The sequence below is a fragment of the Macrotis lagotis genome, chromosome X (assembly GCF_037893015.1).
Source record: "Macrotis lagotis isolate mMagLag1 chromosome X, bilby.v1.9.chrom.fasta, whole genome shotgun sequence".
NCBI classification, from domain to species: domain Eukaryota; kingdom Metazoa; phylum Chordata; class Mammalia; order Peramelemorphia; family Peramelidae; genus Macrotis; species Macrotis lagotis.
In genome coordinates, this window is record NC_133666.1 from 703707873 (window position 1) to 703723794 (window position 15922).

General features: G+C 60.2%; 2 protein-coding genes across 2 annotated transcripts in view; both read left to right on the forward strand.

Moving 5' to 3' along the window:
• The window catches only part of BCR (BCR activator of RhoGEF and GTPase), a 49825-nt gene extending 34637 nt beyond the window's left edge, over window positions 1-15188 (forward strand). Inside the window, exons 11-23 of the mRNA XM_074199665.1 lie at window positions 418-537; window positions 1138-1213; window positions 4024-4128; window positions 4263-4337; window positions 5670-5767; window positions 5919-6050; window positions 10619-10678; window positions 10762-10871; window positions 11772-11911; window positions 12711-12845; window positions 13499-13604; window positions 13754-13916; window positions 14118-15188. Of these exons, the coding sequence (XP_074055766.1) occupies window positions 418-537; window positions 1138-1213; window positions 4024-4128; window positions 4263-4337; window positions 5670-5767; window positions 5919-6050; window positions 10619-10678; window positions 10762-10871; window positions 11772-11911; window positions 12711-12845; window positions 13499-13604; window positions 13754-13916; window positions 14118-14207 (1410 nt within the window). The 3' untranslated portion in view covers window positions 14208-15188. The remainder of the gene's footprint in view (window positions 1-417; window positions 538-1137; window positions 1214-4023; window positions 4129-4262; window positions 4338-5669; window positions 5768-5918; window positions 6051-10618; window positions 10679-10761; window positions 10872-11771; window positions 11912-12710; window positions 12846-13498; window positions 13605-13753; window positions 13917-14117) is intronic.
• The window catches only part of LOC141497082 (uncharacterized), an 857774-nt gene that overhangs the window by 523993 nt on the left and 317859 nt on the right, over window positions 1-15922 (forward strand). The window lies entirely within an intron of this gene.

Below are 15922 nucleotides of genomic sequence, written 5' to 3' on the forward strand. Positions count from 1 at the left end.
CCAGCCTCCTGTCCTTGGGCGTTTTTGTGTCTAGGTCATGGCCGCAGGCCTCGCGCGGCCCTCTGAGCCCATTCACGGAAATCCCTACATTTTACCAGCATGTTCATTGGCAATGCCAGTTACACTGTAGTCAGAAAGAAACATGAAGTCCTAGGCGGCCTCGATAGGCCCTTCTGGGTGACATGGCCCAGAAGAGCTGGGAACTTAGACCCGTGCGTTGGCTCCTAGTTGCTGCCTTCAGGGCAGATGCCCAAGCCCCGGTGTCGCCTGGTGCCTGCCTCTCTCTCCTCTTGGGGTTCTCTGGGCTGAGGTGCCCTTCTGAGCCTGGGCCCCATCTCAGCACCTAGGGCCCTCCCTGGGCACCCTCTCCCTGGTATTCCCCTCCCAGGCATCTGATGCAGGCTCTCTCTTTGGCAGAGGGCAAACAAAGGCAGCAAGGTCATCGAGAGACTCAGAAAGAAACTCTCAGAACAAGAGTCTCTGCTCCTGCTGATGTCTCCAAGCATGGCCTTCCGGGTCCACAATCGCCATGGCAAGGTAGGCTCCCACGCAGGTAGCAACTCATCCCAGCCCTGGGCTGATGGATGAGGCATCTCCTGGACATCTCAGACAAGGGCGCGGTCCCAAGGCCCATGAAGTGTGGGGACCAGTGCCAGCGTGTGACCGGTTCTTGATTCCCAGGTCCCTCTGCTGGGGGCCGTCCCAGCCCCTCTCTGCCAGGTCTAGGGAGTCAGCAGACATTTATGGCCACTAGGGAGTCCAAGTCAGAATGGAGCCATGCCTGCCTCTAGGAGCTTCCTGTCTGACGGGGGGAGGCAATGTGCAGACCCTGGGGTCAGTAGGGACTGGGGGGATGCTTTCTAGAAGAGGGGGACTTGAAGAAAGCCAGGAGGTTGTAGTAGGAGGCCCATTGTGGGAGCGGAGGAGGCACAGAGGTCTGGGAGGAGGGCATGGCTACAGAGAACATCCAGGGCCACCTCGGCCTGCCTGTTTGCTCCTCTGTAAATGGGGCACCTCCCTCTCAGGGCAGTGGGTACCCAGTGAGTTGCTTTCTGTAAAGGCCCCCACAAACGTGGGCACCTCGGCAGCCTGGCCGATCCCAAGGTGATGGGGCCGGGTCTGTGTGTCCTGTTCTAGAGCTATACGTTCCTCATCTCTTCTGACTATGAGCGAGCAGAGTGGAGGGAGAACGTCCGAGAGCAGCAGAAGAAATGTGAGTGCCCCTCCCCATGGGTGCCCCTCCTCATCCTCCAGGGATCCCCCCCCCATCTCCTCCTCCTTATCTCCAAGCAGTTGGGCTGCAGTCCCTGCTCCAGCCCTCACTAGCCCCCATACTACTTCTCAGTGTCTGGGGAGTCCTGGCCCCCCCATCCCATCCCTGCCCTATGGGGTATGTTTGATGAAAGCCCCCATCCCTCTTGTTTCCATTTCAGAACTGTACAGTGTCTTTTCTATTCTCTCTTGTGCCTTGGGAGATCCTTCCACCATGACCTAGCCACCTCCCCTGGACCCAGTCCCACCCCCTGCTGCTGCCTTCCTCTTCTCCCAGGCTCCCTTCTTTCCTCATCTGCCATCTTGCCAGCTTTGTCTCTCTGTCTCTGTCTCTTTCTGCCATCTGCTTCCCTCACCTTCTGCCCAGGGAAGCCCCTAGCCAGGGCTGCCATGACTTAATAGAACTAGAACCCAGAATGTGTAGAGTAGGAAGTAGGATCCCCTTTTGGTCTAGAAAGAGGCCTTGGACACCCCACCTCTGAGGCTCCTGGCTGCACTTTGGGACTGGTGACCCTGTTGGCAAGCTTGCGCTAACACCCAACTTGATTTTCCCCTGCAGTTTCTGTCCAGGGCTCCTTGTTCTGGGATGGGTCCATTCATCCATCTATTCTATCCTCTGTCCATTCATTTATTCTTCCAACCATCCAACTATCCATCCATCAATCTACCTGTCTATCCATCCATCATCCATCTGTCCATCCTTCCATTTATCCATCCATCTATTCATCCAATTCATCCATCTGTCCTTTATCCATCTATCTGTTCATCTATTGATCTGTCCCCCCATCAGTCCATCTATCCGTCCTTCCATCCATTCATCCATCCATCCATCTACTCTTCCATCTATCTATCCGTCCAATTCATCCATCTATCCATCATCTGTCCATCCATCTGTTCATTCATCAATCTGTCCATCCATCCATCCATCTGACATCTATCTGCCCATCAGTCTGTCCATCCAGCCATCAATCCATCCATCCATCTGTCCATCCATCCATTAACCTATCCAGCCTTCTTCCATCAGTCCATGTATCCTTCCATCCGTCCATTCATCATCCATCCATCCATCCGTCCATCTGTCCATCCATCCATCTGACCATCTGTCCATCAGTCTATCCATCCATCAACCTATCCACTCTTACATCAGTCCATCTATCCCTCTATCCATCCATCCATCCATCCCTCTGTTCATCCAACCATCCATCATCCATCTGTCAACCTATTCATCCTTCCATCTGTCTATCCATGCATTCATTTATTCATCCCTCTATCCACTTGTCCATCCATCCATCATCCATCTATCAATCTGTCCATACCCTTCCATCCTTCCATCTATCCATCCATTCACTAGGCCAGGTCACGGGGACACCCAGAACAAGAGGAATCAGATCCTGCTGCCCTCTTGGAACTCCCATCTTCTGGGCCTTCTAGGAATGAGGGTTCCCGTGGGAATCTGAAAGGAAATTTGGAATTCTGTGAGGCAGGAGGGAAGGGGAAGTGCGTGCCAAAGGAAGGACAGCGAGGCAGAAGATGGGGGGGCAGTGTCATGAGGGAACCCTGGTGGGTAGGAGAAGCCAGATGAGGAGGCTATGGGAACTCCTAGCTGCTGCTGTGGCAGGGTATGGGTGGGGAGTGGGGAGAGCTGGAGGTCACTGTGATAGGCCAGGCCAGAGTTAGCTGGGAGATTTTCCTTATGATCGGCTGAGTGTAGAAGGCACTGGCCACCTGCCTTCAGATAGCCACTGTGGGTAGAGAGTGGGGGACCCCTTAGGCCGGGAGCCTGAGGGCCTAGGACAGGTGGAGGGCTCCTACCATGGGAGTCAGGCCGGTTGTAGTAATGGTTATTTCATGCAGGGCGGCTGATGAGATAGGATGGAGGAGGAGGGCAGGGGCCCAGGACTGAGCCCTGGGGAGATCAGAGGGAATGGCTGGGAGAGCATCCACTGCTGGTCACTCCACGATTTGGGGGCTGGCCCCTCCCTCCCAGCCCTGGCCACCGTTCCAGGCCTTGCCACACCACCTATCCCCATAGCCTTTAGGGAAGTGATGATGGAATCTATTTGGGGGCCACACAGGTGCTCCAGTCCTGGAGCTGGGTAACAGAGAAGTGGAGGATGAAAGTGAGAGCATGTGTGTGTGGGCCCCAGGGGGAAGGCTCCTGTGGCACAGAATGCCAGATGACCCAGCCTGGGTGGCATCATGCAGGTCTGGCCCACACCTTCCACAGAGGCTGCTCTTTCCTGCGAAGGTTCCCCTCAAAAGAATGTCTGTAATAAAGCCCAGAGCCCGGCCCCCCCAGCCTCCCTTCTGAGGAGTGCTGAGCTCAGCCCCCTCGTCCAAAGATACACACTTGCCCTGTGCTTGTGAGGGTGACCTGAGGGGCCCCAGCGGGCTGGACCCTTGGTAGCTCCTCCTCCCAGCCCCAAACAGGGATGCTCCCTTAGTTCTTGTGTCCAGTGAGTGAATGGCCCCCAGGTGTGGCCAGGGCCCCCTTGCTGCCTGACTCGGTTTCCTTCCTCATTGGTCCTTCTTGGCTAGGGCTCTCAATCCCTGCCTGCCCCTCTCTGTTAGGTGCTCCCCTAATTACCATTCAGGCTCAGGCCTTTTGAGACTTGTCTGCCTCCCCTTCCCGGGATGCCAGGCATGCCCACCCCTCTGGTCCTCCAGCCAGGCTGCCTGGGCCTCCCTGCGGGCTGGGTTTCCAGGGACTCTGCCCACTTGCACCACAGCTCTCCTTTCCTTGACATGCAGGTTTTAAGAGCTTCTCTCTCACCTCTGTGGAGATCCAGATGCTGACCAACTCCTGCCTCAAGCTCCAGACGGTCCACCACATCCCACTTACCATCAACAAAGAAGGTGGGACAGCTTTGGCCTCAGCCTCCTCCCATTCCCTGTAGCCCGGGCCCTGCCATTGCTGCACCCCACCCCCCCACCTCCTGAGCCTCCGTTGCCATCTCCCTCAGCTGACCTGCCTCCGTTCTCTTGCCCAGATGATGAATCCGCTGGACTCTATGGGTTTCTGAATGTCATTGTCCATTCAGCCACGGGATTCAAACAGAGTTCAAGTACGTGAGGACCGCGGGCAGGGGGGCACCTCCACCTGTGAGTACCACTAAACCAGCCATGCTCTGTGGCCGCTGTGGCCTGTCTTTTCCCAGTTCCCATGCACTCCTGGGAATACGGATGGGGTATGGGACATCTGAAGCCCCTAGATGATCAGGGTGGGCCGGGAGTACATGCCATACAACCCGGCTGCCCCAGGGGGAGGGAGGACAGCTTGGGGCCGTGAGTGGAGCCAGTGAAGGTTATTGGGGTGGGGACATGGTCGGCCCTGGGCTTTGGGAGATCCCTTTGGAAGCTGGGGGAGACTGAGGCAGATAGACCCCACCCCCAATGGATATTGGCACATTCCAAGTTTGAAGGGCTGCTCAGGGCAGAGGTGAGGAGGGGGCCTGTTGTGGGGGTGCTGCAGAGGCAGAGGGGACTGGCACTGACTGGGGCAGTGGATCTGGGGGTGAGAGAGGGTGAAGAGCTCATGAAGCCCCTAGGCTGGGAGTAGAAAGGCCTGAGAGGATGCCGAGGGAGTCAGGGGCACGCTGGGTGCATGACGTGGGATGCCAAGCCAGAAGTCAGCAGAGGGTGGGGCAGCAGGGCAGGCAGAGCATTGTCTCAGAGAGACCGTGGGGGTCAGTGAGGCCCCAGTGTGGCAGAGGACCCAGAACCAGAGCCCCTGGGGAGCCTGAGGAGGATCCCATGGTCAGAGAGGGCAGAGGAGAAACAGGAAAGGGAGTGTGTACTTGAGCCCCCCATCCCTGTGAGGCCTAGAAAGAGAGAGAGAGTAAAAGAGAGCGCCCTGGTAAGGCTCCACCTCATGCCTGTCCCCGCCTTGAGTCTCAAGAATCCGTCCCTGGATGCTGGGTTCCTCCTCTATTCCTCGCCGGACCCCCTGGCTCTCCCCCCAAGCTCCCCAGTCTTCCATTTTCCTATTTTCTCTCTTTGGGAGAGCAGCAGGAGGTGTAGGGGGTCTCTGGCCTTGGGGTCAGATCTGGCTCCAGACCCTTACCTGGGTGGCTCTGGACAAGTCCTTTTACCATTGCCTGTCTCAGTTTCCTCATTTGCAACGTGGGGGTCAGTGGATCATTAGAAGGATAACACAGTCTCTGCCAAGGACTTGGCAAACGCTTGCTTGCTCTGCATCTCGCTGCTACTGCTCTCACAGCCACGCTCTGGCCCCCGGGCTCCGTGAGCTGCCGCATAGCCGGTCTCCCATCAGAACAGTGACCTGTGGCAGCAGGAGGCTGGCACCTGGACCCAGGAACCATCCAGGGCACCTTACAGCTATTCTGGGGTGAGGCTGGGTGCCCCGCATTGGCGCCTGACCCTTGTGTTCTCCCCAGATCTCTACTGCACACTGGAGGTGGACTCCTTTGGGTACTTTGTGAACAAAGCCAAAACCCGGGTCTATAGAGACACAGCCGAGCCTAACTGGAATGAGGTGATGGGGGCAGGGCCGGGGGGTCCTGCAGGCTGGTCTCTGGGGGGAGGGTCTGAGGGGCACTGGGGCGAGGCAGCGCCCAACCCCACCCCCCGAGGCCCCAGACCACTCAAGGCTCTTTCTCCCGCCCCCCCCCCACCTCGGGCCGTAGGAGTTTGAGATCGAGCTGGAGGGCTCCCAGACCTTACGCATCCTGTGCTATGAGAAATGCTACCACAAGACCAAGCTCAGCAAGGAGGATGGCGAGACCACTGACCGCATGATGGGCAAAGGCCAGATGCAGGTGAGGCCGGAGCCCCGTCCCACCTCTGCCCCCTCATGGGGGGGGATGTCCCAGCCACTTTGGACCCACTGTGGCACCGCCACCCTTGGGCCCGGCTTGGGGAGGCACACGTGCCATCCGGCTGTCTCTCCCTGTGGAACCCTGGGGTGAGACAGTGATGCCTTGGATGATTCATCAACAGGCAGGGGTCTGGGAGGCCAGGCCAGGGAAGGCTCAGGGTGAGGAGGCGTGGGGGTCTCCGGCTCCATTCCGTCAGCCTCCTAATGTGCCCTGGTATTCTCAGGGGCTCTTCCCTTCTTCCTGCGCCTTCCGGCTCCTCCTCATGCCTATCCCTGCCCAGGAGCACGTCTGGGTCAGACCCAGGGACTGTCCCTCCACGGCACATCGGGCTTGCTCATCCACCTGGTTCTTCTCATGTGGATGGTGGTCTGCACCGTTCTGTTCTTGGGCTGGCTTCCTGGAGGGGCTCCCAGCCCCAGCTTGGCCTGGGGTCTCCCCCCTGGGTGCGAGGTACAGACAGTAGGTAGGGACCTGAGGGACTGAACAACAGGCTCCGTGCCATCAACGGAGACCCCTGTACCACAGGGGCATGCGCTTGGATGGCGCATCATCTGATGGGGTCGGTGTGGGTCCTCACTTTGGCCGATCAAACGCTTCCTTGCAGTTGGGGCACAGAGGGTCTGGAAGGTCTGTATCTGTCCCCTCTGGCTGTTTGTCCTTCAGTCTTGGAGGAGGGGGTGCTGCCATGACAAGCGTGTGAACTGCATTTGGGCGAGAGGGGGCTGGGCTGAGTCTCCAGCCTCACTTTCTCCTGCACTCATCTGGGTCCACTGGCTAGATAGGAATCAGACCAACCGGAGACGGTCCTGGGTGCGAGGCAGTCAGGGTGAAGTGACTTTCTCAAGGTCACACAGTAGTGTCTGAGGTCAGATTCTAACTCCTGTCCTCCTGACTTTGGGCCAGTGCTCTGCCCACTGCGCCACCTAGCTGTCCTTAATCAGCTGAGGGATGATCGAGAGGTGGCCTGCCAGGGAGGTGGGCAATGGGCCTGTGAACGGAGCCCCCGGAGAAGCCAGCACCAGGCAGAGGGACATGTATTCCCTGGGGATCCTTAGGGACAGGGTCGGGATCACTGGACGGGGATGGAACACCCTGGTGGTCCGGGCCCGGTGTTTGCAGAGAAGATGAGGACAGGCCACTTAGTGCCCCCCTGGCCAGCCCAGAGATCCCCTCCCTTTTCTTGTTTCCAGCTCCTCCAGGACCATTGTGGGGGGTGGTGATCCTGGTGTTCTGGCTGTAGAGAACCCCTAGCAGGTCCAGCCCTCCGCTGCCCCCCCCCACCCTCGGGTTGACATTACTTGATGGGGTTCTCTTCCATCTTCAGTCTTTCTCTCGTTCTGTCCATTGTGCTGCCATTGGGGCCTGAGTGGTTTTGGAGGTCCCCCGGCCTCCCCCTTGTGCGGGAAGGAAGCTGATGGGACGGTGCCCAGATCTGTGTGGGGAGGAGACCGGCAGGCCAGGCTCCCCAGTGGGCAGGGCAGTTGGGAGGAAGCAAGGATTTGGGGGCACAACCACAAGGACGATAAGTGGCAGGAACCATGGTGGAGACGTGTTGACAGAATGTCATTGAGATGGAGAGAGGAGGATGCCCGGCAGAGCGGTGGGGGGCCCCAGGGGCTTGACGATGGGAGCCGGGGAGGGAAACAGAGAAGGCTGGGGAAAGTCAGAATCCAGGAAGAGAGGTCACTGCCATGGATGCCTGCAGAAGGCCCCAGGCCCGACCACACAGGGCCCAGCACCAGAGGCTGGCAGGACTACCCGCCTCCCAGGCCCTGGGTGAGAGTCCCTGCCCTCCCCTTCCTCCGTAGCCTCCTTGTGTGGGGACATGAACACAGCAGCAGCTTGTGGGAACAATGGGGTCATCAGAATGGTTAAGGAGGGGGCCTGGGTCTGGCGCACGGGTGTGAGCACGGAGGGAGGGGGCACAGGCTGCCCGAGATCATTTGGTACTTCGATGGAGGGCGATGTGTCTTTGGAGGGGCACTAGGGCTCCTCAGAGAAGCCCACTCCTGGGGGAAGCAGTCCGGCATCAATTGGTGTGAGGCCAAGAAGGAGGGGGCAACGACTACAGTGGGGTGGGGGTGCCAGGGCTCTGGGGTGGAGGAGTGCTGGGAGGGTCTCAGACCTCCTTCAGATCCCAGAATGCCAAGATGTCAGGCTCAGGAGTGTGGAAGAGTCCACTCGGGCTAGGTCAGTCGAGGCGAGGAGCGCCTGTCTGTGTCCTCCAAAGAGAGGGAACCACCGAGTCCCCCCCAGATCACAGCGGCCACCTCCATCCCAGTAGGGGCACCAGCCTCCGCCTGCCCTTCCAGGCAGAGGCCCTTGAACATCTCTTCCCTTCCATGGTTGTCACCTGCTGCCTGGACGGTGGCTACCAAGGCTGCCGCCCATAGATACCGGGCTGGGGATCGATGTTTGTTGACAGAGGAAGTGACTGTCCTGGCCAGGGGGAAGGAAGCAGGGGTGGGGGCCGGAGCGGGGGACATGGAATCCTCCAGGCCAGGAAGGGAGGGAGGAAGAGAACTCCCTGTTTTCCATGATCCACTTTGTTGTTCTGGTCCTGGCACGGGTGGCCGGTCGCCTCACTCAGCCCCCAAAGCCAATGTTGGGGATGCACAGGACCCCGACACCCCTCAGGCCCAGAGGCAAAGTTGTGGCCCCAAGTGCCAGCCCTCCAAGGGGCTTGCTTGACCAGAGTGGGCTTCCGGTGGCCTATTGCTTCCTGGGGTTGGTCTCTGGGGACCTCCCTCAACCTGTTTGTCTTCTCGTCCAGAGTCCTTAGGGGGCAGCCCCGAGGCTCAGATAGGAGGGGTCGGCCTGGCTGCCTGTGCCCACCCCTTGGCGAGGCAGGTGGACTTTGCCAGGGATTTTCAAGATGGGCATTATGGATGGGGAAGCTGCTTTCATGTGTTTTATTAAGCGCCTACTGCAAGCCAGGGACCAGGCTGCATGAACAGTGGCCCCTCCGTGCTGCCACAGCTTCTAGGGCCCCTGCGGGCAGAAGCCACAGCCATGGCAGTGAGGCTTGCCCAAAGTGGAACAGAGGGAGTGAGCTCCCCATCTCCAAGAAGTATCCTCTGATGGGTGGCTCTGGCCTGACCCTGCTCGGCAGGCCTTAGCCATGATGAGACCCCAATGGAAAATGTGACTCCCCTTCCCCCCCGCCCCTGTTGGAAACCAGGCTCCTCAGAAAGGAAATGGGCCTGCTTCTATTTTGAACAACAAATAGCGACCCCATACATTCCCGTAACCGCGCCAGCTGTGGGGGAACAAATGCCCAGGAGAGAGGGAGGCGTAGGCGGCCCTGACCAAGGGCGGGGCCTTCCTGAGAGAGCCCACTAAAAGCTGTCCGGGCTAGCCCTCGGCATCGCCCGGGGTCCAGCCAAGGATGAAGGAGGTGGCCACCCTCCCTACGGTCATGCTGAGGCTCTGCCGGCGCTGGCAGGGCCAGGGCCGGACCCTGTGGGCCCACATCCGCCACCGAATGGGCAGGGGCAAGGTTAGTGTGGCTGGGGACAGGCCGGGGTCTCTGCTGGGGAAGGGGTCTTTGGGGTTTGCTTGTGGGAGATCCTGCTTTGTGCTGGACCCCGGAGGGCCCACCCCCGACAGGAGCCCCTCGGGTATTTCCCAGCCACCACTCAAACCCAGGGCGTGACGAGGAGCTCACCACCTTTCGGCTGAGGCCGTCCCGTCCACATTAGGGAGCCCTTCTCTCTGGGCAGTCGCCACTTTGGGTCCTGTAGGATGGAGCTGGGGTTGACCCGGCCCAGTGGCCTCCAGCCCTGCTCCTCACTGGGTCCAGCCTGTGCCAGCGGTAGGGAGAAGGAGGCTGAGTCCCAGCCGCCTGAGGATTAAACCTGGGCCGGGCAGTCCCCTTCTGAGGCTGCGACCTGGTGGCCCCTGCTCGGCCCCCCCCCCCAGACTCTCATTACTGAAATGTGCCCTGTGGATGGGATGAGGGCAAGGGCATCCTGTCTCTGTAGCCTTGGGCCTCAGTTTCTTCAGCCGAAAGATGGAAAAGCTGGTTGTGGTCTCTGAAGATCCCCCAGTGTCCCTGAAACTGTTTCCTTACTGGTCTTGGGCTCATGATCACGGGCCGGCCTCTTCCTTCTCTGGGGTCCTGGCCACTGTGGCAGTCTGGGGCTGGCCTTTTCCCTCCCCACCCCGGGCTGCTGGGAGTGTCCGGCCCCTTCCCACAAGCCATGCAGCCTCTTCAGGGACCCTCCTCCGCCCAACCGGAGCTCCCCAGTCCCCCCTTCATCCAAGATGCACCAGGGTTCAAGGCCCAGGCATCACCCTCCTACACTGGAGACCAGCGGGCTTTGGCCAGGCCCCCCATGCCCCCTCCCCACATAGCTCCCAGCTGTGCAGCTGGGGCAAGGTCCCAGTGCAGGCTCCTGGGCACTGCCCTGGGGTGCCCTCAGGTTCTGGATGCCCCTGTGGACCCCCCTTCCTGGCCCCCAGACCCAGGCTGGCTAAGTCACTTAAGGCTGCCGCTTGCCTTTCAGCTGGACCCCCAGGCCCTCCAACATAAGGATTGGCAGCGTGCCATCATCGCCATGAACGGTGTAAGAATCCAATGTGTCGGGGTGTGGGGGAGGGGCCGGTCCCCGGGGGCCGCCCCCTGACCCCCATCTCCTGCCCTGTGCAGATTGAGGCCAAGCTGTCTGTGAAGTTTACCAGCCGCGAGTTCAGTTTGAAAAGGCTGCCTTCCCGCAAGCAGACTGGCGTCTTCGGGGTCAAGATTGGTGTCGTCACCAAGTGAGTGGCCAGGGAGTGAGGGGGGCTCCCCCTGCCGGCTCCAAGCCTGCCTCCCTCCCAAACTGCTGTGCCGGCCTGGCAGCGCCCTCCCTCAGGGGTCCCTCAGGGGGTCGGGCCACGGTCGTAGGAAGGGCCTCCTCTGACAGCGGTCCTCCTCCATGACCCCAGGCTGGCCTGGGGGAGCGGGGCCGGGAGGCTGGCCACCAGGAAGGGCAGGGGTGCTGTCCTGCGCCCTGCTTCCATCCTGGACCCCAGGGGAGACCCAAGTGGTCTCTTTTGCTAGGCTGAGCAGAATGCCCATGGCTTGGCCGGGGGGGGGGGAAGGGGCTTGCCCAGGCTCGTCTCTCAATGATTGACCCAGTGCCCAGCTGCCATCTCAGGGGGCCCTGCCTCATAGGGCAGAACAGCCCTGACCAGGTGGACACATTGGCACACCAGCCAGGGCCCTTCTGTTGATGAAATGCACCAGGGCACCTCTCCCTGGGGCCACCATGGGCAAGTCGTGGCACCCTCTGGCCTTCACTTTGCTTGTCTGTGGAGGGGACCCTTCCAGTTCCAGAGTCCCGGGGCCTAGTTCCCCATTGTTTTGGCGGGGGACATCTCCACACTGGGAGTCCCACCTCGTGACACTTCCAGGGCCCACCTGCATGCCCCCCCCAGGCTCATGGACTGGCACACTTGGAGCTTGTTGGCAGTCCTCTGGACAGTCAATTACCATTTTCTGATTCCCACTGCCCGGGCCTGGGCCCAAGGAGCTCTTGGGCAGCCTGGGCTGAATCCTTCCCTCCTCTGTGGCGCTGGCCCCTTACCGCCCCCTCCACCAAGGGCATCTCCCCAAAGAGGTGGTTCCTCCAAATCACTGGGGCCACTTTGTCCACATGGTGCTCTCATCCCTTGCAGGAGGGAGAGGTCCAAGGTGCCTTACATCGTGCGCCAGTGTGTGGAGGAGATTGAACGCCGGGGCATGGAAGAAGTGGGCATCTACCGTGTCTCGGGCGTGGCCACCGACATCCAGGCCTTGAAGGCCGCCTTTGATGTCAGTGAGTCCTCAAGGGCCCCGGCAGGGCCGGGATGGGGATGGGGTGGGTGTGTGGCTCGGTTCCGAAGCAGCGGCAGACCTGGAGGACTCTCAGCAGTCCAGCACCCGCTGGTCTCGGAGAGGGAGGGACAGGGCCAGGCCAGACCACGGGGTGGGCCTGTCCACACCCATCCATAGGTTATGTCTCTGGTCAGATGGGGCTGGATTAGGATCAGAGAACGCACTCACTTGTGGAGGAGGTAGAGGCCAGTGACATGCTGACCTAGGGGGGCCTCTCTGACCCTCAGGGAAATGCAAGCACAACCGGGTGGTGGTGGGGGAGTCTGGAGACAGACTCCTCCCTTCCCCCTTCCTCTTTCCCCAGTTTTCTTGGGCTGACCCCACACATGGGGGGAGAGGCATCTCCCTCTTAGGGTAACAAGCCCAGTCCTCCAGCTATGGACCTCAGGCAGAGAGGGGTCAGACCTGGGGGTCCAGGGATGCTTGCAGGGGCTTTCCCAGCTACTGGATCTGCTTGGTGATGATTGAGGTCCCCTGGTGGGGGCCTGCTGACTGGCCCTTCCCTGTGGACGCCATCCCTCCTGGGGGGCTCGGGCCTAGCACGGGGGCTCACTCTGATCCAGACTGCCATGCCTTCTGTTGGCTCTCCTTCCCGGGCCAATGCAACCAGTGGGTGCTAGGGTGGAACGAGAGGGTACGGGGCCTCAACTGCCACCGTAGGTCAGTGGATGCCTGGGGGGGAGGGCAGGCATTGCCCTTGTCGAGACGTGGCCCAAGTGGGCCTGGATCCCACCTTTCAGACAACAAAGACGTGTCGGTGATGATGAGCGAGATGGACGTCAATGCCATCGCGGGGACGCTCAAGTTGTACTTCCGGGAGCTGCCTGAGCCCCTCTTCACAGATGAGCTCTATCCCAGCTTTGCAGAGGGCATTGGTGCGTTACCTGAGGGGGCCAAAGACCAGGCTCAGTGGCCTGACCTTGCACCACCTCCCCTTGGGTGCCTCCTTGACTGCGGGCCTTCTCCCTGGGGTCCTCCCTGACTCTCTGGTCTGGTCTATGGGTCTTTTGCCACCCTGGTCACTTCTCTAGACTGCTGGTGGTCAGCATCCTCCCCAAAATGAGATCAGTTCTGGCTGTGGGTCCTGGGTTCGAGAGTTATTTCCCAATCTGGAGGAGGTGTGCACTCTGCTGCTCCCCTGGAGTGATGGGGGCCTTAGGCCCAGGATGCTAAAGTACATGGAGCCCGGCCCTGAGAGTGCCCGTGCCCGGGTGGTGGGCAGAGAGGCAGGTGCTGGTCCCAGCTGTTGGGGGCCCTTCCCATGCTGGTCCCAGGGTGGGCTCCCCGCCAGCTCCCTTGTAGATCCTCCAGCTCTCCCAAGAGTAGTTGATCTTGCTGAATCCGAGAAGCCAGTGACACCCCAGGCCAGGCCAGGATCCTCACCCAGCCTTTCAGCTCGCCCGGAGCTCTCCCGGCTTCAGGCCATCCACGGACAAGGGTGGGGACGGAGCCGCAAGGCACCCGGAGGAGACCCTCTCTGTCCTGAGTGGCCCTGACCCCCCCCCCCCTTTTCCTTGGGTCTTTCTAGCGCTTTCAGATCCAGTCGCCAAAGAGAGCTGTATGTTGAACCTGCTGCTGTCCCTCCCCGAGCCCAGCCTCCTCACCTTCCTCTTCCTTCTGGATCATCTGAAAAGGTACTGGTGGTCACAGTGGTGATGGTGGCGGCCTCTCCTTTGGTCAGCTTCAATTGGACTTCTGCCCCTGCTGGCCTTGGCAGAGGCACTGAGTGTCCCCCAGGGTGCCCCCCCAGACTCTGCCCTCACCTTCCTGCTCATGTCCCTAGGGTGGCGGAGAAGGAGACGGTCAACAAGATGTCCCTCCACAACCTGGCCACGGTCTTTGGCCCGACCCTGCTGAGACCCTCAGAGAAGGAGAGCAAGGTCCCCCCGACCCCAAGCCAGCCCATCACCATGGCAGACAGCTGGTCCCTAGAAGTCATGGCCCAGGTACTGGGGCCACCGCTGGCCGGCGGGGGGAGGAGGCAGATGAGCCTGGCTGAGCACCTCACCTCAGGGGAGGGGGCTACCTGGCCCCACCTGGGGCCTGGTCTCTTCATCTTCCTCCTTCCTCCTTTCCCTCCCTCCTCCCTTCTCTTCCTCCTCCTCTTCCATCCTTCTCTCTCCCCCTCCCCCTCCCCCACCCCCCAGGTCCAGGTGCTGCTCTATTTCCTTCAGTTAGAGACCCTCCCCGCTCCGGACACCAAGAGACAGAGTGTCCTCTTTTCCACCGAAGTCTGATTGCGGGGCTCCGCGCTGCAGGAGACTGAGTGAGCTGAGCAGAGGCCACGGGGGCCCCGAACAGAGCAGAATGAGCCCCTTGGACCCCGGGAGCCAAGGCAGGCGAGGCTGTGAACCGGAGGTCCTCAGGGCCCAGGCGGGGCTGCCGGCCCCAAGCTCTCCCCTGGACCAAAGCTCTGGCCTCCCCTTTCTTATTCCTTAGGAAGGGTTTGAGAGCAGAGTTGAGGGGCCCTTCCAGCCCCCAAAAAGGAGCACCCCAGAGCACCCCATGGGCCCTCAGGGAGGCAGGAGGAATGGGTGGGGAGCCCTTGACCATTTCCCTGACCCAGGTGACCTCCTGCCCCTTAGATTTCCACACGCACACACACAGACACAGACACACACAGATACACACACACATATACACACACACACAAATACATACATACACACACATACACACGCCTCTCCCTCTTTTGGTCAAGGTCTTTCTGGGGGGCCAGGGGGCTCCCCTTGCTCCCACATCTGGCCTTCTTTGCCAAGAACAGGTTTCTCCTCCTCGGCCGCCAGCACCCCACCATGGCCTCCTGGTTCTGGTCTTGTGTCTGAAGAGACTGATACTTGAATCTCAAGTCCTCCTCCTCTCCTCTGCCCCCTTTGTTACCCTCCCTCCCTCCCCCCCCGGCCCCCCATGCTGAGGTGGGTGCTGGGAGTCCAGGTGGTAGGGGCCCTCTCCCTCTTCTGGGAGGTTTGCTGCAGGAAGACCCTTCGCGGGCACCTCTTGCCTTGGCCATGGCCCCTGGCGGCAGCCATGCCCTCACCTGCCCACCACCCACCCACCGGCAGGACAGCAGGTGAGAAGGTTCAGGTCTTCACCTCATCCCATCTCCCGGCGGCTTGTAGAAACTAGGCGGTGACCTGCCCGTGCCCACTCCTGCCCCACTTTGTTCTTATTTATATAGGACGTGGAATGTTGAATATTAAACCACAGATTTTATTGTGTATCTGTGCATGACCAGTTTGTGGGGGCCAGCACCCCCTTATTGTCCCATTGCTTCTACGCTTCCTCCATCCCAAGGCAACTGCAGTACCTTTCCCCAGAGAGCCAGCCTTTCAGGCAGGGAGCTCCCCTTCTCAGAGGTATTCAGGCCCCTCCCTGTCCCCTGAAGTGTGGAATGAACTTGGACCAGGGCCAGGGCGTGGACAGGATGACCCGCCAGGAGCATCCTTGGCTTGGGGTCAGAGAGAGCTGGGGCTGCGAGGGGCCTTGTGCTTTCTCTCCCTCCCTGCCAGGGAGGGAATCCTGGGTGGGGGGGATTAGTTTAGTGCCCACCTCCAAAAGTGGCCTCTCAGAGGATGGGCCCTGGACTAGCCAGAGAGTCGGCCAGGTGCCAGTTGTTGGCACAAGGCAAAGGCCTTTAGGAAAGTGAGCCCTAAGCTAACCTCCTCCCACAGCCTCAAGATGCCCCTTCCCACCAATAGGCTCAGGTTCAGAAGGTGGGGAGGATGTGTCCTGGTCACCGCTGCCAGGGACCCAGAGCCTCTCTGCCAGCGGTCAATCTAGGGTGCTTCCATTCGAATGGTGGAGGAGAGAACACATGGGGAGCTTCCAAAGGGGAGGGGAGAGGCTGAAGGGGCTGAGAACAACTGTGGTGGGGCCTTGCCCACTCCCTGCAGGTGGGCTGCTATCTCCTCCTAGGAGGGGAGTCCTGCTGTAGAGTGCCCTGGCTCCCCGG